The 24,220-nt window shown below is 41.7% G+C and overlaps 2 protein-coding genes across 2 annotated transcripts; one reads left to right on the top strand and one right to left on the bottom strand.

Moving 5' to 3' along the window:
* Positions 1-1,713: 1,713 nt before the first annotated feature.
* tcea1 (transcription elongation factor A (SII), 1) lies at positions 1,714-8,698 on the top strand. The gene is made up of 10 exons (XM_047590571.1): positions 1,714-1,964; positions 3,211-3,273; positions 3,363-3,468; positions 3,934-4,033; positions 4,157-4,305; positions 4,418-4,474; positions 4,837-4,991; positions 5,090-5,236; positions 5,378-5,449; positions 8,263-8,698. The coding sequence occupies exons 1-10, from the start codon at positions 1,890-1,892 to the stop codon at positions 8,269-8,271; spliced, it is 933 nt and encodes a 310-aa protein (XP_047446527.1). The 5' UTR covers positions 1,714-1,889; the 3' UTR covers positions 8,272-8,698.
* A 1,661-nt stretch (positions 8,699-10,359) lies between these two features.
* On the bottom strand, positions 10,360-22,870 carry rgs20 (regulator of G protein signaling 20). Its single transcript, XM_047590697.1, has 5 exons — positions 22,539-22,870; positions 15,083-15,249; positions 14,070-14,144; positions 13,739-13,973; positions 10,360-12,841 (listed from the first exon to the last, which is right to left on the bottom strand). The coding sequence occupies exons 1-5, from the start codon at positions 22,725-22,727 to the stop codon at positions 12,653-12,655; spliced, it is 855 nt and encodes a 284-aa protein (XP_047446653.1). The 5' UTR covers positions 22,728-22,870; the 3' UTR covers positions 10,360-12,652.
* Between the last annotated feature and the right edge of the window lie 1,350 nt (positions 22,871-24,220).

The raw sequence follows: 24,220 nt of genomic DNA, 5'->3' as shown, positions 1-24,220 counted from the left end.
TAAATTATTCAGATTGTTTGCAATGATTGCCTAACCTTCAATCACTGGGTGGTAATGTCACCTGCTGATCTGTTTGGATTAGCAAGATCCAAATTAGCGAGTCAGTCGGTGCCACATGAATGCAGCATAAGATCAACAGTGTGCCATCACTCTGGCCCGGATCCTTTTACCCAAAAGGTCACAGGTTCGATTTTTGCGGTAGCCATGCCTTCATCAAAAGCCAGAGTCCAACGTAACGACACAGAGGCTCTTTCATGCATTTTTAATTAATCTCAATGACATAACTGCTGTTTTCTTGTTATTATTCTAGGACTGAAAAATGTCAGCGAGCACCGAGCCAACTACAAGCACCAACAAAAAACTTCATTGTCACAGCTTGTATATGACCACTGTTTATGACAAATGTGATTTTTTCCCCCCTTGCTTTATTTTAATAACTATAGTAAATGTGAGGAGGTAGGTTTATTTTATTAATTTGAAGGTCGTGGAGTGTGTGAAGACAAGACATTCATGTTTTTTCTTGCTTGCTCATCTTGTTAATTGCTGCTGAATGTTAATTGCGATTTCTCAGATCAGACCTCCCAGTCTGTGATAATAGTAAGGCGTCAAGTAATTATCAGGTGTCCACTGAATAGTCTTATATTTATTTATTGTTGTGTTTAACTGGAAAATTGTAAATAATAATAATAATAATTATTATTATTAATAATAATAATAATAATAATAATAATAATAATAATAATAAATAAAATAAATAGATAAATAAAATGGCCCCATCACAATTTCTAACAAGTCAAGTTAATGTTTTTAAATTGCCATTTTTACTCTGGAAACGAAAAAAAATCTCATCTATTAAAAAAATTTGGTAATATTGCATAATTCATGTTTGTATGTTATTATGTTTTGAATTTTTTAAAAATAAGTTAGTTGACATAGTCATAAATATTCAACCAATTAATGTTCTGTTGGTTTATTTAAATAGTTCTGAACAGTAGTTCGTTAAACGTTGAATCTGAGTAACGTAGTGGAGGTGAATGGTTCCCACCAGTGAATCTACTGTTGAACCAAGATGCAAGTGGCACACTATTGAACGACTGGTGGTGAATGCAATAAAAATGTTTAGGTAGCAGAAGAACAGGTGTTTTATGCAAAACTACACAACAAGTAGAATTAGACGTACGTAGAGTTAGATAGATGTAGACAGACTTTAATGAGCCTTTAATGAACCCAGGTGTAGGACTAAAATCTCACAAATGGTCTTATCCGGAGGAGGAACTTTCCTGGAACCACACATTAGAAACTGCGTCAACGACTTGGAAAAAAAAAAAAAATCTCAATCATTGGTTAAAAATAAACCAGACGTACTCACGTAGCCTAAATAGTTTTCTTAACCTGATTCAAACTTGTGGATCAAATGTTTTCTCATAATATTGTCTGTTTCATTATTGTCTGTCTGCGTCTATTTTGTGGTTTGTTTTGACATTGTCTGTCTGTATCTGGTTCTGTAATTGTATATTGTATGATTGATGTTTTAATGTCTCGACTACGGCTAAAAGTTAGCTATTTCCGGCTCATTTACACTAATGTCTAACGCATCAATGTTGATTAATGTGCATTGTCCCAATTCAATAAACTATGACAGCTCTGTTAGGGGATCTTGAGTTCTGTCTCGACTAACTCTTCCTTGAATCGATCGTGCACCATCAACTCGTCAGGTCTGCTACACAGCCAGTGGGGAGGGTTGGCTGTGTAGTGTGGTGCGGTGGTCCCGCTCCGCCAAGTAGAGACGCCTCCTCCGCCGCCGCTTTTACTCCAGTGGCGTGGTCTTTGTCGCCAATTTTCCTTCCCGCTCGCTCCTAATTCCCTTGGATTCCATCGCATCAGTCAACATGGGCAAGAAGGAGGAAGAGGAGGTCATAAGAATCGCCAAGAAGATGGATAAAATGGCGCAGAAGAAAAACGGGGTGAGATGTCTGAGGGGAATGAACGGTTACCTGCTTAGCTGCTAGCTAATTCTCTCTTTAGCCGGTACCTCACTGTCAACTAAAATCTGACGCTGTGTCATTTCACTGCAGTGTTTTCTCTGACAATGAACCACACATTCAGGCCTAAACAGTAACCTAAGCGACCGGTGTACCTGAAGCTATGAGCAACAACTAGCTTTGTGTTTACGTTAGCCACATAGCATCCCACTAATCATTATAGCTGTGTACGATGCAAACGCCGAGTAGACGCCGCGGTGTGGTCGTTTTAAGATTGAAATGAAAGTGAAATACCAGAAATAAACACGGGCAAGCGTGTTTTGTTATAATTTAAAGTGAAGGTTAGGTTTGTGTGTTCTTTAAGCGGCTAAGTAGGTAGCTGAGTTCAGTTGTTAGCCGCCTAGCTGCTATAATTGAACTACAAGTACGGTGTCGGAAAACAATAATAAAGATGCACTTGTGCGCATTACCAGTGAACTATTTTAATCAATTCTATGTTTTTTAAATGTAGTAAGAGAGTTAAAAATGTTATTACATAATTTTAACCATATTTATGTGACTTTTATCTGACCGACGAAACAAAATCGAAACTTAATTTTGTTAAAAACACAAAAGACGGAAATCACAGTCAAAATTAAGAACAAATTTTCCCCATATATCTTTGTAGCTGTACGTATTATTTCTGCAAAGTGACTGATCTAATGATTGCGTTTGTGTCTAAAGTAAAAGTTTTTCAGTTCAGTGACTTTTTTATTTAGTTTTGCAGAAAGAATATCAATTGCATATAAAGTTTCCACATTTGTACAGCTTAATGAAAGTTGTAATATCGCTGACATTCAGAGTAGCTCAGTATTTGTGTCATTTACACCATTCACATATGATGGAGCAGACTAATCAGGAGAGGTTCAGTGTGAGGTGGGTCAAACGTAATAATAATAATAATGCAGGTTTTATATAGTGCTTTATCATTCATACTCAAAGTGGCTTTACACAGGATACGTTATTCGTCCGCTCACACATTTCACACCCTGGTGGTGGTGGTAAACCACCTTTATAGCTACAGCAGACTGACGGAAACGTGACTGTCAATCCGCGCAAAACTGCCTCTCTGCCCCCCACCAAACATCACTCACTCGCAGTCATACACCAGTGGGGTACACACGGGGAGAAAGGTGGGTTAAGTGTGTTGACCTAAATAGTCCTCCCTCCCCTCTGTTATTCTTCACAGGCCGGGGCTTTGGATCTGTTGAAGGAGCTGCGCAGTGTCCCCATGACCCTGGAGCTGCTTCAGGTATCTTTGCTCATTTTCATCCTCGGACTTAACTGTGGACTCGGGCACCGTTCAAAACCCAGAAACTCTGACACAATGTCCTCTCACAGTCCACCAGGATCGGGATGTCCGTAAATGCCATACGCAAACAAAGCACAGACGAGGAGGTTACGTCCCTAGCCAAGTCCCTGATCAAGTCATGGAAGAAGCTTTTGGGTAAATGTTATTTTCAGTCATAACTATTCTTAAGCTTTTGTGATTTCTCAAGAGCGTGACTGTGTCGTGCTTTTTGTACCTTGTCCAAGCAAATTAGGAATATTTTTTATGGAAACAGCTCACACTCCGAGTACACTAGGTGTCAAAAATGTCCTTTTGGTAATTTTTTTAAGCTGCTTACACCTATTCTCAGCCCACGGAGTTCAACACTATAAACAAACAAAGCCATGAGTTTCAGTGAAGCTTTCAGCAAAGATTTACACATTTACTCTTAGTCAGATATACTTTTTGTGTAACACGTGCATCATATACTTTTTTTTAATAGTAAATTGTGTTCCAGCTGTCTATGAAGAAGAAGCTGTCTATGTTTTTTTAATGATCATGAAAGTGTTTGGCTTTACTAACTTCAGTGTCACCTGTATCTCTTTAAGTTATTTGATATTGATGCTTGGTTGATTTCTCCAGATGAGCCTGGAGGTGGAGATAAAAATTCAGAGGAGAAGAGGAAAGAACAAACGACGCCCGTTTCTCCGTCACAGGGGAGCCCAGAGGCGAAAGAGGAAAGGTAACGAGAAAAAGACATTAGCATTGCCAGCCGTGTGTGTGTAGAAATTAAACACATTTTTATACATCTTTACACAAACATGTGGTTCACTCCAGGTTTGACTCGTTCTCGTTGCTTCCACAGCAGCTCCAGTAGTAATTCCAGCAGCAAGAGCGAACCCACCGAAGTCGCCACCAACACGTTAATCAACACCTTTCCTCGTGCCCCTGGTACCTCCGACTCCATCCGGATCAAGTGCAGAGAGATGCTGTCCAATGCTCTGCAGACTGGAGGTACCCTGTTATGACCCACTTTCATCATTTCATTTCCGTAGTTACTATCAAATTGTATGTACAGTATTTTCCAACTATTTATGTCCACTCCTTGATACGTTTCCTTCTTCAGACGATCATATTGCTATTGGTGCTGATTGTGACGAACTCGGAGCACAGATTGAGGAATATATCCTTTACACTGAAAGTGAAACATGAGTTAGTGTGGTTTAAGGTGGAGTGGGACGCTTGTTATTATTACTGTGTTTTAAAGAACTGCTGTTATTTATTATAGTGCTTATAATATAAATAAGTAGATTGGAGCTATACTGTCTGTTATATCTTAATATTAAGTAACCAGAGTATTTAACAAAAAGAAAGTATAAAATAAAGAATGTTACATGTGCTTTGTGAATATTGATCAATAATTCAAACAGAAAAAACTAATGGATTAAAAGCACCAAAGCTCAACAACAACAGCAGAGCTGATTTAGGTAACGACTCTGCTTTCTCTAATGTGGCATAAAGAAAAATTCCTTGACCTGCCATCACGCATCTTCCAAGAGTTTAAGAACACAGACATGAAATACAAGAACCGCGTGCGAAGCCGAATCTCGAATCTGAAGGACGTGAAAAACCCTAATTTAAGGAGGACCGTGCTATGCGGGAGCGTAACCCCCGAGCGGATGGCGAAGATGACTGCAGAGGTGGGTCGGCTGTCGGCAGCAAACTGAGCCCTTGATTCGTGTCGGTTTAAATTCACTTCCTTGAATGCGTCTTTACCGGTTTTCCCTCGGTTCGGTAGGAAATGGCCAGCGATGAGCTGAAAGAGATGAGAAAGAATTTGACCAAAGAGGCTGTCAGGGACCACCAGATGGCCACCACCGGGGGCACTCAAACCGACCTATTCACCTGTGGCAAATGCAAGGGGAAGTGCTGCACTTACACACAGGTAGGAGACGCCTTCGTAAATGCTTCGGTCGATGCTAAAAAAAAATCTGTGTGATTTTAAATTGATAGAATTTGTAATGACTACTATGAATCCAGTGAGCGTGATGTGTGGTTTGTGGCTTTCTCTTCAAATCTTTTCCAGGTTCAAACTCGCAGTGCTGATGAGCCAATGACCACGTTTGTCTTCTGCAATCAGTGCGGAAATAGATGGAAGGTATGTTTCCTAATCTGTTGGTTCAGTTTTGTTGATTCAGTCTGACTTCCATCATCCATCATTCGGTCTCCACAACACAAACATCAACAGACTTTCGGCTGCGTGGCCTTGTCAGAACATGCTGGTGTAGGCTCATACACTGGTTCTCAATTATTTCCTGTCATGCACCCCCTACGCGACGGAGAGTGTTTCACGCCCCCCTGTTGATTTGAAATTCTATCGGGAACCTGATAGTATTTATTTATTCATTTATTTTTCCGCACAAAACCACTGTATGAGTCGCTGGCACGAGCGTTCTGCATACAATCCCCTGATTATCAAAATAGATCAATAAAATGAGCTGGAATATCAAAAGTTTATTAACTCAATTTGTAACATTTTAACAAGACTCCTCAGTTTGTCTGATTCTCAAAAAAAAGTAAACATTTGTTTTTTTGGTGCAAAGTTTGATGTAATACTGCTTATATGTAGCTTCTCACTAGTGATGAAAAGTGCATAACATTTGCATTTACTTTGCCTGAACATATTTCCTATCCAGAAGACAAAAAAAAGCCTTGAACCCTGAAGTATTGAGCATTTTTCATAAAACATAATTAACCTTCACATTTCTTTCAAACTTTCACTGCGTTTTTTATATTTACAAAAGAGCAGGTCTTCACCAAGTGACCCTGACATGTCAAAAACGGACATAAGCAATAAACAGACGGTCTCTATCGCTGTCAGTGGCCTCATCCGTTTGTACGACAAAACGTTTCTCTGTCAGATCTTCTGGGAGTTGTTCTTGGAGGCCGTGTCATTGGAAAGCAGGGATAGTATTCAGCGTCTCAGCACTTTTCTCGCCAAGTACGTCTGTGACCGTGTCCAATGCTGCCGGGAGTATTAGCTCCTCTCCTCTCGCTTTTGTGTGAGTTTTTTTTTTTTGCACCTGGGCAACTTTGTGAGAGGCTAACGGCGCTCGTTTTATTCACTGATGCCGCGCTCACAAAATGACTGGTGTTGGAGAAGTTTCCCTGGTAAATGATCCAGTGCTCGTTGAGTTTTTATTGGAAAACGTCCAGTGGCTCATTGGTGTAACTGGAGTGTAAGGTTTCCAGGTGTCTTCTTAATTTGTTTGGTTTCATGCTGTCTGCTTCCAGAGTTTTTAGCCATAAAACACACACAGGTCTTTCCTAATGTTGAGCGTATTCACAGAAACCCAAGAGCTGTGTAGGCTTTGTGGTATTTCCTGTTTTTTTTTGTTTTTTTTATGCTGGTTACCACCACTTGCCGTTTTTTTTAGTTCATTCCTGTCATAAACTTCTCCATCAGCTCTGTATACAAGTGTTCCTGTGTACTTCTTCTAGGGTGGAACGAGCAGCCTGTTGATTAGTTTGAGCACTGCTGCCACCTAGTGACTGGAGGCTTGTTTATCATTCATGCATTAATAACGACACGTTTACACAAATGCGATTTTTGGGTGAAGCAGCATAAGTCTTGCACGTTTAGGCCGACCAGGCTGGAGCAATATATACTATTATTTCGCCACTAGCATGAGCAAAAAAGGACGATAATCTGGACTGTATGTTTGTCTGCGGCGCGCAGGGTTGATGCACCGGCTCTGCCTCTTTTTCGTCTCCTTTGTTTTTTTGGCTGAGTTCTGTAGCAGAAACAGTGCCACACATAGACCTGGGATATGTACTACAGCCTTGTCAAAACTAGATGTGGTTTTGCAATGGATTGATCATTACGGAGAATTTCTAGAAATGACGCCAAGGAAAACAGGAGGAAAAAACTCAGAAGTACTGGGTTGATAGACGGTTTCTACTTCTGCGTTATGTTGACGTGACAACGCAGACACCTATGCAGAGACTAGCATCTTAACTGACGTGCACTCTCTCCAGAAATGTAACTACGAGACGCAGCACGCGTACAGACATTTGTACGACTCTTCAGCGGGGATTTATGTGTACGTTTTGGTCGCCATTGGTGAAAGCGAAGCAGGAAATGGCAACAGAGTGAGCCAGACTGACGGGCGCACAAGTGTAAATGGCTCTGTCCAGCAGAAGATAAAACCATAAAACCTTTCAGAAGAAAAGAAACAATTGCAATCTTCTAGATAGGAATGGAGGGAGGATTTTTCAAGATTCCTGAAGACAGATGGTTTAAAAGTGGAGTAAAGGAACTCATCCATGTAAAAATGGAATAGCCCTCTGTGAACATGGGAGCTAAACATGACTTAACAACCACAACACAGTGTTAACATTTGGATTAATGTCCACGAGATAACTGAGACGGGTGTCACATGATTAGTTCAGCATGAGGGAGATTCACCTACAACAAACGTTTATTTATTCTGTGAATTACACATATTTTTCTACATCGTTTATATTGTTACATTGACCAGAAACAAGGTTAGAGTCAGAGTTATCTAACATGAAACATCTATTTAATATTTGGTGATTTTTAGATGGATTGACTTAACTTTGGTTTAGGTTTTTTTTTTTTTAAAAGTCATTTCAACCACTTATAACAGGTGCAGAGAATAACTTCCACCACCAGAAGTAACTAACTGACACAGGATGTGAATTAAGGCGTCATTAGAGTCTGTTTTTCTTGTCTGACAGTGGTTGAATGTGTGTCACACACCTGTCTGCTGCGTGAAAGCGTTTACTTCGCATTGTAATTCAGTGCACTATACAAACAAGGGAGAACACAGGAGTAGTGTCTCCTTGTCATTTAATAATCAGTTTAGTCTGTTAATCTGTTGGTCTTTGATGTAAATCTGCCATTATCTAAATACTAACTTGTGTTTCTTTTTGTGTGTGTGTCCGTAGTTCTGCTGAATCTGCGGGCGTCATCCATGGCACTCCGGACAAGTAGCAAAATTCCTGGACCAGGTTCTGTCGATCTGTCTGAAACAGATTGGAGTTTTGTACTCTGTGGTACATGGTACACAACATGCCATACAAAGATGCCACTGCAGTCACCGTTTGAATAAATTTCTTGTTCATAGATTGAGCTCGTTGTCATTTCCCCAGAGCCCCCCCCCCTCCAAACCCCCCCACCTCCCAAAACTAAGGAAAAACCTTTTACCGTTGTTATTAGTTGTTCTTCACTGTCAGGATATATGCGATCAGTCTTGTCTCTTTTATCTGCATTTTTTTTACATGTAGTTTTAACACTTTGGACAATGTTGTTTTGCTTTCCCACTCACAACATTGCATTGTTTTATTTAATTTCCCAATAAAGTGTAATCCATTTGATTAGAAAGAAGTGCTTTTCATTAGTTGTCTTTTATGATGCTCCTCCAGTCCCTCCTGGTTATGTAAATCTTTAACATTATACTGATGCAATTAAGGATCTGAGAGGACGGGGGTTGTGCGTGTGTGTGCGTGCGTGTGTGTGTGTCGTGAGTATACGTTTGTAATTGGAGGAATATTCATCACATCAAAGTGAATGCTGATTTGTGCATATTAATCCGTCTAGGGACTGGATAATGTCATTGGCCGGACCAGGGAAGATGCACAATTGCCCCCCCCCCCCCCCCCAACCTCTTTTAAATTGCCAGGTGCAGCCACTCTGTGTGGATGAGCTGCTGCGCCGCCTTCTTACCGACACACAAACTGAACCCGGAGCTGTTATGCAACGTTAAGACGGTCTAATCCCCGCGAAGAAGGTTTTGATTTTGAGGAATCGGTGATCAAAACGAATTTAACTCAAAACGTAGTAGAAGTGTGCGAACGTATGTGTTGCCCCTTTTTTTCTTTTTTCAGATTGTACTGCTTCACGACTCTTCTTCGTGTGTATTATATAAAAGGAGTCGTAGTGACTTTCTCTTTGTACTTCCGCAAATTTCATAAACATAAATTGAATTATGAATTTCATTTGAGCTTTTTTTTTCACAATTTATTTTGCACAAACATTGGTCCAATAGGAAGCGGTGATGCAGTGCTGCTCCGGTTCAGCCTTTGTGTGTTTTCTCTGGGTGCTCCAGCTTCTTCCCGCCGCCCGAACACATGCATTTTATTTTAATTGCTGATTCTGAATTTGTTGTGCCTGTGAGTGTGAATGGCTGGTTGTCTCTCTCTCTCTCTCTGTGTTAGACTTGTGACCTGTCCCCAGTGTAGCACACCTCTCACCCAGTGCCAGGCTGAGATAGACTCCAGCCCCCAGTATCTCTCAGGGTAAGAAGTTATAAATGACGGATGGATGAACTATTGGATGGTTGCACCTCTTTAGACATAAGATCTTTACAAATGAATCAAGGTAAAAAAAAAAAGAAAAACATCACGAAGTGATGTCAATATACACTGATCAGCCACAACATTAAAACCACTAAGTAACATGGATAGCAGCAGCCGTCCCCAGCGGGATGCAGACTGACCGATCCACAGAGCCCCCTCCCCTCAACCCATAGGACCCCCACTAACCGTATCTTGTTTACAGACACTACAGGACACATCAGAAGACCCATGTCCATTCTCTGATGAGTCACAACTGTTTTAGAGGCATAAGGGAGACCTAGACAATATTAGGAAGGTGGTCATAATGTTATGCCTGATCGGTGTGTGAAACTACGCTGTTACAAGTAAGCAATAAAATGTTCTCTTTGGGTAAAACTGCAAAAGCAACTCAATTTATTTCAATAAATGGTTGAGATGGAGTTCGTTCTATGGTGAAGTTTGAAGTAAGTTAAGTCTGAGGTTTTAGGAGTTAGAAGATAAAAGTGAAAGAGATATGTTTTTTTTTTTTTATAGTGTTTACATGGTAAACGCAAGAAATTACCAATAGAAATGTGTCTCTGGTTGAACAGCAAAAATCCTGCATTTAAACATGCAAACTTACACAGCTGTTTTGCTGATTATCTACTAATTTACTGAATGAACGTTTAAGACGTCGGGGTTAAGTGATCGAATCATACCACGAGTCAGTAAAATTATTGTGCTTTTATTTTATCTTAATCGAAAATGCCCACAAGTCATTATTTTCTTGGAGAGTAGCAGAAAAAAATAAATAAATAACTAAACCATATACTGTAAACATTCACATATTTTTTTTTAAATATATTCTTCAGTAAACTCAGCGCAAAAAAACAAAACAAAACAAAAAAAAAAACACATTTCATATAGTAAACAGAAGAAGAAACAACATTTATAGGCATCACTCCAAACCATTGGCTTAGATTGTGTTTTGAGGTTGATCTGCGCGGTGCACCCATCAGCTCAAATTGCACATAGTTAAGTTACAGCCTAAGACGAGCAGAAGTGAAGCACACAGGTTGGCGAGAAGTTCCGATCAACCGCCCGGCGCCCAGTCCCCACGCTCCGGGGGCTGATGAAGACGTGTGCCGCCGCCGTCGCCCGCACCCCAGCCCAGCCTCCACCGAGCTACCAAAGTGAACTGATGCAGTCACGACTGAGGGATCAAGACGAAACACGCGTGATAATTTGGCCAATGAGAGGGACAATTATCCAGTAAACTGGCTCCGTGCTCCAGTGACTGCTCTTGACGGCAAGAGTCTGAAAACAACCGTTGCCCATGAGAAAGATGTCGTAAAACTTGAATGTCAAGGCACTTCCCCATGTGAGGATCTTGTCTTTGAGTGACACGTCTGTGAGGCAACAACGTAAATTCAACTAAAAAACTATCAGAATACACAAAAGTGTTTGACACTTGGCAACTCCAATTTTGGTCTCTCGTCGAACGTGCGAACACAGTTTGCGTGGTAGCTTTGGTGTTGCTGCTAACCCCCGGCCCGAGCCCAGCGTCCATCCTCGCCCCCACTCAGTTTTACATTATTAACACTATCACTATGTCGTACGTCAAATTATTTTACACGTCATTTCTGGTTATAGCAAGTTGTCTGAAAAAAATAATCATTTTTTTAGTTTGTCTGTAATTATTGCTAAATCGTATGAGTTTAATAAGTTCTCTTCCAATTAGTCTGCCAACGGCCAGTCAGCATTCACAGGCAAACATGTAATCTTAATAAATAATTCTGTCAATAATATTTTGTGAATGCCGTTTTTTTTTTTTGCAGAGTCAGACAACAAGGATTCAGAGAAACATCTTGGAGAAAGCAGAGTCAGTGTATTTCTAAAACTCTTAAACCGTTTCCGGTACCATATAAATAAAAATAAATAATAATTTAATTTATAGGGGAAACATCTGAGAAATTACACCCATAAAATTATTCATTTAACACTATATCTTCTTTTTTCACCGGTTTCCTCCAACTTATGACTTAAACTTTCCGTATTGTCCGCAGCTAAATAAAAATACTTTATCTGGTGAACTTGGTTCTCACGCCTGGTAAAAACACATTAAACTTGGGTGTGCGGTGAGTAACACTTGAATAAAAAATAACAATAATTACATAGGCAGTCCTCTGTGATTTAGAGTGACAAAAGCTAACGCACCCTTCCATCATTGATTTGAGTTTCTTAAGGAAACAAATTGCACACCGTGACAAAGAGCCGCTGTCACTTTCTCTTGCGTCACCCGCAACCACGCTTATTTATTTTTTTTTTTCCCCCCTCCCATCACGCGGCAGGTTCTACGTGAACTGGAGTTGCCAAGTCGCTTGTCACAGGTACCAAGGTAAGTGTGAGGTTAGGTAACGAAACAGGGTGAAAACCAAGGTAAAATCATACAGTACCCCACAAAGCTGCCTGCAAGTAGAGCTAACACGTAGCCTTTGACTTGAGCTTTGATTTTCATACGCAGTTAAATAGAACCAGGCGTTTCCACGTAAAATACCCACAATTCCATTTTGACTATTTACAAACTCATAAATATATAGTCTACAGTAGGAATCACCCCCCACCCCCACCCCTCCCCCAAACAATCATACAAAAAAACAACAGACCATAAAAAACTCTGAACACAAATAAAATAGATTATTTCTATCAAAAGAAAGAAAAAGAAAAACCAGAAATAAAATGTATTCATATTCCTTTGGAGTGTTTTGCTATGTTGATCTGTAGCAGTACTTGTGATGTCGAGCCCTCGGGAGATTTTGAGACCTGAGTGTCTTCGGTCAGGTGCAGATCACAATAGCGCTGAGATCCCTGGGAGGGGCCAGGCCTCGAAGCCTGGCTCATGTAATCCTACACTGAACATACAAAGAAATATTTTTTTTCTTTTTAAAAATGGGGTAAAGGATTATAGGGGAAGGGGGTTTGGGGGGTAAAGAGAGTTAAAAGATCACAGGTCATCACCACCCTAAGATTCGGGGGACTGCTCTGACAGAGTGTTGAGCAGGTTTTTGTAGGCCGGGGAGTTCATGTAGCGGGGATACGAGTCTCTTTGCATTAGTGTGTAGATCTGCAGCTGGGCGTCGTCGAATGTGTGCGAGTTGGGCTCCAGCATGTTCCTGTTGATCGCCTCTCGCACGCGGGAGTCGAGGCTCACCTGGGAGTCGAGAGAATAAACAGTCAGGGGAAAAAAAAACTGTGAGGGTTGTGGAGTCATGTCACTGCAGATTCTTCATAGGCTTCAACGGTTTTTATTGGATGTATTTGCAAAATATGCCAAAAGGTAGCCATTTTTTCCGAAATAATTGCCTAGTTTGCCTGCCCTGAAATTATGTGAAGTGCATCCTGAGTGATGCGATCTCACACAGTACGAACACAACCAAGAAGCGTTAAAGACCATTATCTTAGTATTGTTTCCCAGCCACGTGACGTCCTCAGCTAGCTGGTTAGCTTAGCTGTGCACAAAGACTGGAAACAGCGGGATGCAGCTTGCTTACCTTTTACTTAAAGATAATACAAATACACCTTAAAGATGTCTAAAGATAACCATGTAATATGTTTGTTAAAAAATGATCAATGTGTTATTTAGCGGCAGTTTTGTTTCCAGTCTCTCGTTTGGGACAAGTAACTCCCTGGAATCTGAGCCGGTTGCCTGGCAACCGCTTGAAGGTTGAGCGATAGGCTACGTATATCAGAGACATATATCTAATATACGGCTCTGGGCTGGCATATATCCCCCTAAAATTTAAGAAAACCTGTATAATTAGTGCTAGAGGTGGACTTTGTTACCAATGGACAGAGGTGACGCAGCTGTTCCCCCTTATTAACGTTATTAACGTTCGTCTTTGTGCGAAGCTAGGCTATCCTGCTGTTAGCTGTAGCATATTTTTATTTTAGCATGACGATAAGAAAATGCCATTGATAATCTTACCAAACACAAAGAAAAGAAGAGTAATTCCCAAAATGTTTGACTACTGTGTGAGATAAGACGCTCATTCAAGTTTTACCCTTAAAACATTTCCAACTAATCATCGTGAAAATCAAGCCAGCAGACCTCTTTGGGCGAGAGGATGGAGATGTAGTCCTCGTAGATGACCCGGGCCTTCTCCTCGATCGCGGTCTTATTGGTCTCTTTGCTGAACTCCTCGCAGGCCAACCAGAAGAGCATGTTCTCCTCGCTGAACTCGGTGCGGAGGAACTGTCGGAAAGAGTTCCTCCCCCCCGGGCAGCACATCAGCTTGTCGAACGACTGGGCCCATGAGCGCACCTCCTCCAACGTGGGCTTAGGACTGCACGGGACACGGGAACAAAGATGTGAGTTGACTTCAGCGTTTTTTAAGAAATGAAGATGTGTATTTAATAAATGTGTCGCAATTGGTGCTGACCAGTCTTCACAGTCTGCGGTCCCTTCCTTGACGTCATACGATGCCTTTCGGTTCCTGTCATCCCGGTCTTCATTCCTGGAGATGATGTAAGTTCCCGTCAGTCCTTTATTCATTCACTCATTATATAGCGATATAACAACCTTAATGTAAATTATGGACTCATAATTTGTTAATGCCCATTATGTCTTAATGCCCATTATGGACAATCCATTCCATCCACTAAAACAATCCAGCTCCGCTCCCATAGTCAATGCTACAGAACTTCCTTTTACACCCTACTCTATCCAGCTGTATAACAGCTCATCTTTTTCTAACAACTAAGCTACTACGACCAAATAATTTCCCTTGTGGATCATTTAAGTCTGTCTAAGTCTGTGCAGACTTGATATTTGTAGCAATGCGACGAATCAACATTTTCATCACGATTATTCTCTTGATTGTGTATTAATTAGTGAAAATAATGGCCATTGTAATTACCCAGAGCCCATAAAGATGTATTCAGATAGCTCATTTACTTTACCAATAGTCTGAACAATACATGGCAGAGAAAAACACCAGATCCTAACATTTAAGAAGCTCACTGCAGATATATAAATGGCATTCTTAGACTACTGGTATCACTAAGTTTTAATATAGTAAATGATAATATCAGTATCTACTTAAGTTAGCTGTGTGTCTGCACTTAAGCTCTGCCCTATATTGCATTGCCAGACCTGGAGTAGAATTTGGTCGGCCAAAAAAAGTTCACACTGACGCACTGTATTCCCAGAAGATGTATATGGGTGAAGCTTTTGTTGCGCTTCATGAATAAAATATTGCACATCCTAGGCAAACGTCCACACATCACATTCAAAAAATGTCAAGAACACGAGACACGAGCCAAAAGCCTGCTGTTGAGACATGGTAGCTTAGACTGTGCTGTCGGGTGTGCAATAATGTCAGCCACGCTGGGCCGCCGATGACAGAGTTCTCGGTTCGGGGGGTGGGGGGTGGGGGGTGGGGGGGGGACCTACCAGGAGCAGCTACAGCAGCAGCACCAGCAGAAGCAACATGCATTTGAGCCCCGTGGGTTGGCCTGGCCCGGCTGGTCCTGCTGGGCCGGTGCAGTTCCCCCCGCTGCCGACTCCTGCTGCACCGACATCTGCCTCTTTCGCATCTCCATCCGCTCTGATCCCATGGGCTATAGACAGAGGAGAGGGGAGAGGGAGGCACCGGGTTTAGCCTGTCAGGAATATTATTAAACTGAAATCTTGTCTAGTGATGCATTTGTGCAATACAAATCAGTGCCAGTGCAACAAGGGAGGTGCCATAAGACAGCAGAGGTGATGGCAGCTTGAAATCCCGGCCGTGAATCCATTTCTGCCAGCACTTTCGCCAGGATGAAGACGGAACCGAGGCCATTTAAATTACACTCACCAGTTGACACCCCGTTTATTATATGTACAGTGCTGGTGATGCCATCTGGCTGAATGTGCGTGTGGAGGCATGCCCAGAGGTCACACTGTAAAGGAATGCCTGTTTTCTCTACTGAAAGTATGGAGCCGTAATTTGCTGATTTTGCCTTTCCTGCTGCCAAATATGCACTCGCCAGGAACATTTCATCCCTTCTCATGTGGCAGTGGGTTCCTTTACACTTTCGCTGCGTGTGAGGGAGAAAAAAAAAGGGATCACGGGCTCAATATCCATAATCCAAATTTGAAAATATCCCATTTGTGAATTAAAGGATTTCACTTCATCCAGCTGGAGCGGTGAATGACACACACACACTTGCAAATAATGCAAAGAGCCAACGTGAATGGCCTCTACTTTAGACTGAATTCATCATGTGCACGAAGAACTGCTGTGCTGCAACTGAACTGTGGCTATAGATCTCTTAGCGTATTCATCAGAATCCACTTGGTCTTGTAGGCCTATAGGCTACAGACAGAATGACTTCTTGTCTGATTTTAACAAATGTGTCATCAGCGGGTCAGACTCTGCCAAATCCCGTCAGATCATTTATGTAACAACGCTGTCGCTCCCAACACACGGCATCACCCGGCTGCCATACCTGACACAAGAAACGATGCATTGAAAAAAAAATAAAAAATGTCTGAAGATTTGGTACATGAAAGGAGGGAGGGAGAGAGGGGGGGCCTAAGGGCGCAGCTTGCAAATCTATAACCGCAACATCGCTCTATCACATCCTTTCACTGAATACAACACAATTTGGTCATTTCTAAAATGGATCCGCGGTTTCGCTCAGATTTTGGAGCAGGCTTCTGCTGCAGATTTCGTGCGCCTCGCCAAATGGCATATTTTACGCGTTAGGTGTCGGGTACTTCCAAGCTGACACAATTGCAGTACGCTATGGGTTTGACTCAACAGCCACGGACGATGAAATGGGGGGTGGGGGTGGTCGTTTCCATTCAAAGGATAAATCATGATAACACCCGAATCAAGCGGCGGTCTCCTCACAGCCGCACGAACGCAGACGATGCCGGGATCTAATGGCTCCTGTGCCGATTCAAACATCAGAACCACCATTGCACAGCGCGTCCGTGGAAAGTGCCACCGTGAAGAACCGTAGAGCTTCATCGCTCTGGACAACCACCGACAAGACACTGCCTGGATCTGTTAAAAGCCCGCTGCACAGCTCGATAGTGACATGCCGTTAAAAAAAAAAAAAAAAAAAAAAAAAAAAAAAAAAATGCCAGGAAACGGCCTCAAACGCAACCCGCACGAAATCAATGATACATCGGTTTGCTACAAGTACTTACAATTTCACCATGTATGCACAGCGCGAAGAGGTAATTCTTTGCCTTGATTACATCCGATGGCACATAAGGCTTTTTTCCCCCCGACCGGCTGCTTCAAGTCACTACGCATGCGTCTTCTCACCAACTCGTAGTAGCCCAGTGAAGAGCGTAAAAGCCCGACAGTAAAGCACGGGTTTACTGCGCCTTGTGTTTGAGAGAGACTAGAAACTGATCATTCATTCATGGCGTCAGTTTAGATTAAAGAGGAATAAAAAAAATAAATTAATAATAATAATAATGCATCATAAAAGCCAAGACACAAAAGCTTTTTAGATGATTGATATCCATAAAGGTTCAAATATGTAAAAGAAAACGCTGAAATAATACTAAAAGTGTCTTTGAAATCCTGAAATTGCGCACACCGAGAATCAGCTTTAGTTTGAAGTCGCTGTCTGTGGTGCTGAAACAGCAGCTAAAGAGTGAACATGCAGCTGAACCCAGCTGAAGGACAGTGTTGTATAATGTGTGAGGTTTAGTTCAGTAACTTACTCTGCATATATATGAAGGCAAACTAAATACAGGCAAATTACATTGCAGTACATGCATGTAAATGCACATGCATCCAGTCTGTTTTATTTGTTCAGAGGGGGTTTTTATCCTGAATCTGTTTTCTCACATTATTTGTTACTTGACTTAACATGAGTTTAAAGAAGCTGATTCTCCTTCTCTAACAGCAATGATTATCATCAAATAAACTGGCCTACAGTACATCCTGGTCCGCTCCGTTTCTACCTCTCAGTCTACGCTCCTATGCTTTTACAGATTGCAGGCTCCTGTGTGTCTTGTAATCCACAGTAAAGGCCCGCAACTGATGGATATGTGGAAGGCAACACTGCCATCTGAAGGCAGCTGGAACTACAGCAGGATACGAAGGAATCGTGTGTCGACTTATAGTGGCTCAATTTTCATGTGCAACTCTGGGAGCCACAGCCACTTTCTATAGGATATCCTCTCTTTCATGTGACCCCAATGAATTATGCACATGTGCACGAGTCTCACACTGCACGGATCAAGATGCAGAGTCGGGCTAGAATCAATGTGATCTATCATATGGCATTATTCATGGTTTATCTTATAGAACGCACGTACATGTCTTGCTTTGTGCAATCAGCAGATGGCACTCTGCGCTCAATACCTGTCCATTCTGCAAAACTCTACAGCAACACACCCATTTCTATGAACTTCATTTACACCAGTGCATTTGTGCCTCTGCCTTCCGGGGCCAGTCAACACCATGAAAACCAATTTCGCCAGTTACACATTAAGAAGCGCCACAGAATATGTGTGTGTGTGTGTGTGTGTGTGGAGCCTGTGGAGAACTGTTCTTGCACTGTCTGCACAGACCCGGAGCTGGTGTCTCGTCAAAAAAAAACAAAAAAAAAACAAAACAAGAGGGGCTCTGGATACATTTATTTCCTGAATAATCACTGCATTTCTGCCTGCACTTAACCGGGGGGTGTGCCCGGAGCATCCACGCATATCTATCCCTCCTCTGAGATATTAGACATGTGACTTCTGTGACTTTCTCCACAGCACTTCATTTAACACCTTCCCTTGTGTTCATGTTACGCAACACAGAGCCACAAATGGTGCTGTGAGATTGATACGCACACAAACATGCAACGAGTGATACTCGTTCTGTTGTGCGCGCACTCCTTTCCCTCTCAGGGCACAATGCCAAGTGGAGGAGGGAGCACACACAAGGTCGCAAGGAAGAGCAGGCCGACGGAGCCGTGTGACGACATGAATAAAGTCTTTTCAGTGCGTGATAAAGGGGATTCAGATCACCGTCGAGCTTAAAGGAAAGTAGCCTCCGATTCAATCACCGCAGCTCAACCTGCAGATAGGGACTAGAGAGGGAATGCGGTTACCAAACACCTCAAAGGACCATTGTCTCGGAGCACTCTGCAGGTGAAGAATAGACGTTCAATCACGGCGTCAAAAAACGCAGAGAGAATAAAGGAGACGTCATTTTTCTCTCCGTTTGAATTTAATTTCCCCATCCGATGAATTTCTCCGTCTCCCCCAGGTGTGTTGATCAAGTTGCTCTTTGTACTGTAAATGTCAGGCTGAGGCTAATAACGCGTAATCAGCGCGTTAATCCTCGTAACCAAGTTACACCGACATCTGTTCTTTTGTTTTTTAGTTTAACGCCACATTATCAACATAACCAAATAAGCGATAAGTCTCTGTGCAGGATGATTGTCCAATTTATCCCTTTCATTTCGAGGTGAACGCTCTCCTTTTTGGGCCAACTCAAAGACCATTTTGAACTTTACGTTACTATGGATTTGTTGTGATTCTGTGACGTCTCCAGTGTTAGAAATGTTGCAGGGAGATGTAATAGTGAACAGATTTGAGATTTTGCATTTGTGTTTATTATGTATGATGTCTGGGCCTTATGTGATGCTCCTATAAAAACTGAGCTAATGAAAAATACATTACAAAAACTAGGCAAATACACATAAAAAGGTAATACTGTAGAGGTATAGCTGCCTCTACAACAGATTATATATTACATGCTCTTCTCACAGTTTATGTATGCGTGCTGTATATATTCATATATTTTCTCAGTCCTGCGCACTCATCTTTATGCTTTACATCCTATTTATACGTACCTATATCATATTCAAGTACACTGAGAGCAACATATAACCAATTTCCTGCATGTGTGCATACACGGTCAAAGAAAATCAATTCTGATTCTGAAATGGATTAATAATTAAATCTGACTCAGCCCAAGATGTGGGCAAGTAGACGGAGGATAAGCTGATGCTGCATCTTTGCTACTTCCTGGTGTGTTCAGTAGGAAATCACTTCAAGTCCTCCCACGCCATAAATTTATGGTACATTCTGTACTTTTATCACCTTGATGGTGTCTATTGTAAATCTGTTACGTTATTTGTAGGTTTGTCCTTCTCGGATCCCTCCGTAATCGCTCTTCCCGGAGGTTCTTTCATCTGTTTTTTCCCCTCGAAAGGTTTTCTAAGTGGAGCTTTTATTATCAGAATTCGGTGTCTAAGGACTGAGGGTGCATCCTGCACGATACAAAAGCTCCTGACGCCGTTTTGTGATAGAAATATATAAACATTAATCAAATGGCCCAGACTTGAAATGGTGAAGAGTGCTCGCAAATATGCACACGGACAATACAGAGTCTTTCTTGATTTGTAAAAGAGGTACTAAGGCCATCCGCTAAGTTGAAGAAGGTCTCTCTTTGCTCTGTCTGAAATGAAGGTTATGAGGCCCCATCGTTTTCGGGACATGCCAATTATCATTTCCGTAATTGCGTCTGGACTCTGTGATAGCAATTCATTCCGACCATAACAATTCGAGCTGAACTGAGCAGACCCAGTGATTTATTGTACACCCTTTGAAACTGTGCCTGCTTATGATAAAGCCGTGTCATTTGTATCATAGAAAAATAGGTGCATACCTACAGAGGATAAAAGGGGGTACACAACAAGCGTAAACTGACTGCACGGCCAGTCACATTAGCTGCCCGATGTTAATAGCTCGATGTGAATCATTATCACTCGGTTGTCTAGAGGTCTGAGCGTGTAATTCTAATGTTCCTGGTTCGGTTATGGCTGGGGGCATTTTGTTGCTCGCTGCAAAAGACAGACAGCTCCCTGACGCTTTCGTTTCACAACTAACATTTTAGTCATTCCTGCTGGCTCTCGAGAATGAGAGACTGATAATTTCACAAAGTTATAAACTAAAAATCAAACTCACTAGAGCTTTCATGAGTCAGAATAGATGAAAACACCTGTGTGGTGCAGGGCCTCATTTACACCTGTGTTTTACCTCCTATATCATTTAAAATGTGCAGTGAAAAGGGTTTTTATGAACTTGGATGCTACAGACTGTAGCATCCAAGCATAGCTGCATGCATAGCTGTAATATACATATATTTTTTTGTCTTTTTGCATGTACTACAATTCATATATTTCTGGATACTGACAGATTTTGTCATTTTAGCTGTAGCTTTAGCTTTCAGTTAAACTATGAGGGTATTCACTTCAACATTGGAGGGAACGTTGAAGGATTTCAGCTTTTCACTACTATGTAGCTGCCTTGCAGTAGAAGCACTAAATGTAATGACATTATTTCAGTATTTCCTGGACAGTGAAGCAGGTAAAAAGTCAGCAGGTGACATTTAGGCTGAAACAAAAGCAACCGGACTTGTTGGAGTTTTCTTGAAGAAAATTCACCCCTCATCCTCTTCAGCTCTTAATGATGGAATTTAGGTTTTTATCAGGAACATCTGTGGGTGTTAAAACCTGGCACTTACCTGACTGGGGTCTGTTAACGACCCAGAACTCAGCTGCAATTAAACCGCGTCCTGACAATTGGTAGTAACTGTAAGGACTCGTTAAGGCAGGTGAGGTTTGGGTCATTAACGGACCCTAGTCGTGTGAGTTTCGAGTGTGCTTGAGTGACCTCAAGAAAACTCCAACATTTCCACTTGTCTTTGTTTTAGCTGTGTTGTTTGTTTGTTTTTTTGTATCATGACTGAGAATCTTTGCAGACATATTGAGATATTTCTTAAGAGCTATCAGAGGAAGTGATGCAGGTCTTAAACTGCAGGAACAAAAAAAAATCCATCAAAGAGATAGCAGAATCCAAATAGAAAAAAAATGGTGCTTTCAGAGAATATATGTATATATATATATACACTTGTTTGCTCTGCAATAACCCTCTAGAGGACAAATAGTTACAGAAGATGGGAATGAGAATGAGCTCTGCAACATAAAAAGACATGGAAGTCAACAGGAGAAAAAATAGTGGTGTCCCATCATTTAACTGTGGTATGTACTGTATATGTGTTTGTGTGTGTTTCGATAGTGGATTAAAAAAAAAAGTTCATCAGTGTTCAAGATGTGTCTGTTTTTGTTTTTACTCCTCTGAGGATCCTAGCCACGGGAGAGCCGTCTGTAACGTAAAATGACCTGAAATGACTCCCGCTCAGTTCTCGAAGTAGCTCCTCCCTTTCCACCCTCACAATCCCTTCCTCTCTGTGAATAGTAACGTAGCTCTCCTTACTACATAAAGCCACTGGAAATCTTTATTTATCCAGTTACCGGGAATGGCTCTGTTGCCAAACTCCAAGATAAACCATGCTCTAAGTCCGTCTGCATTCACAGCACTTAGCTCCCTCTTATTGAATATTACACCCGGGTGTTAACGCTGGATGCATTTTTTGCCCGCCCGTGTGTCAGACTTTGCTTGAATGTGTGATGACTTGTATCACACTATTTCAAGGCACACTATTTTCTTCTTTTAATCTTCTTAAGCCTCGTTCAGACGGGAAGTGCGTCCCTAAATAGTGCAAAAAGGGCTACTGATGCTAAGACGAGAGATCTGCTATAGCTGCAATGACAACAACAACAACAACAAAACTAAATATGGAGGATGTTTGAATTTTCTGCATGAGAACGTTACCTGAAGGATATAGAGGCATGTTATATTACCGATTCCTCCACAATTTAAATTAGGCTTTTAATATTGATCTGTAGCAGCTAATTACAGCAACAACAAAAATGATTAGCTAGTTAGATTTTACTAACCTGGATAGTGACTGTATTTTCTTAATTCAGAATAGCTTCAAAGTAATTATCAGTGGTAAGTTTAGGGTAAAGTGGCTATTGAAAATACTACACGTCCGTACCTCAAGGCACACCATCTCCTGCTCCTCTCGGTCCGGGTCGTTGTAGTCAACTGAGTACCCTGCACCATGCTGGCAGGCCCGGGCCAGACTCCGTATCCGCTGCCACATCAGGGCCTTGGCGCGCCTGATCCCCCGCCGAGCAGACGTGGGCCTGATCTCCCACTGCTTCACCGCTCTAGCGCATGGCATGCTACGACCATGAGGCCTCACTCGCCACGTGAGGCTCGAGTCCGGCGGAGACCATGAGAAATCCGTGCGTCTTGCTCCGTTCCTCTAGGTTTTCCCCTGAAGCACATCGCGGCGGAGTGAGGGCGAGAGAGGGGGAACGAGCATCAGTGACCCTGACGAAGAGCAGACTGTTTACAAAGGAGAGGGCAGAAGGGGATTAGGACAATGTTCCCACTCGATGCAATCCTGATTCCTCTCTGCTTTACTGCGTCTCACCAGCTTAGGCCAGATTAAGCCTGGAGGTTTTAGTGTCTGAGTTAGATGGACAGAGAGGAAGACTAGTGACAGGCGTGGAATCATTTGTGACTGTAATTGCTCCTTGATGAACCCCTTTGTAATACAACGGATTAAATAACGTTGGTAGTAGAGGGAACATATGGCCCTGATGTACGTGCCTCACCATTAATATGCACGTACACTGTGGTGGCAAGTTTGGTGCAAGAGTTATTTTCCTTACCGAGGAGATGCCGGCATGTTGTATTTGGTCGTGTGGCTCGTTACAGGCAGATAAACACTGATCAAAGCTCTTCAGTGTGAGCAATCAACTGACTCCAGCTCTCTGTCATCCTCACAGAGCCACGGAGTTCAAGCACAGCGTCGACTGATAACAAAAGCTGATTGTAACCGATAGGCGGGAGTCACATGCTGATGGGTTGTCATTTTGTAGCTCTTCAGGATATTTTAGCTGTTACTGGAGGGGGAACTATCACAGCTTTCATTTAGTCTATCCTTGCTTTTCTTTGGAGGTTTTATTTTGTTTTTAATGGCTATTCGACTTCCTATCCATGCTTCAACAGAAATGTTGTGGACAGTCTCCTTGTTTTTTAGATTAATTGACACATTTTATTGCAGTAACCCTCGAGACCCTCATCATGAGACAATATATTCATTTAGCTTTTATTCATCCCACAAGCTACAGTTAGAAACATGAGGGGACTGAAAACAATAACAATAAATCTGAATGAGCAAACTATATTTACAGATTTACATGATGCTTTATTTGTCCTGCACAACTCACACAATTTCTTGACATTTTGACTTTTTTTTTCTCGATGTTTCAACTTTTCTCTCAAAGTGCATGATGAATAAAATCTACTTCCTGGCATTTCTTTTCTCATGCATGGCCCTAATATTCTTACAAAGGCTGTTATAGTCTCAAAAGGTCGACTTTATTCTCCACATTATATTTTGACACTGAATTTTAACTTCACTCTGTATTCAACTGTTTTCTCAACATTATATTTCGACTTTATTCTGGACAATGTATTTTGACTTTATACTGTATTCGACTTTTTTTTTATCAACATTTCGACTTTTTTGTCGAAGTGCATAATGAAAAAATAAATCTACCTCTTTTTTTCCCTCATGCATTGGCCCTGATACTCTTTCATTGGTTTCAAAAGATCGACTTTATTCTCTACATTGTATTTTGACTTCATTTTGTATTTGACTTA

Source organism: Mugil cephalus, chromosome 7 (genome assembly GCF_022458985.1).
Source record: "Mugil cephalus isolate CIBA_MC_2020 chromosome 7, CIBA_Mcephalus_1.1, whole genome shotgun sequence".
In the NCBI taxonomy this organism is placed as follows: domain Eukaryota; kingdom Metazoa; phylum Chordata; class Actinopteri; order Mugiliformes; family Mugilidae; genus Mugil; species Mugil cephalus.
Note: the sequence above shows the minus strand (reverse complement) of the source record. Positions and strands in the feature narration are given on the sequence as shown.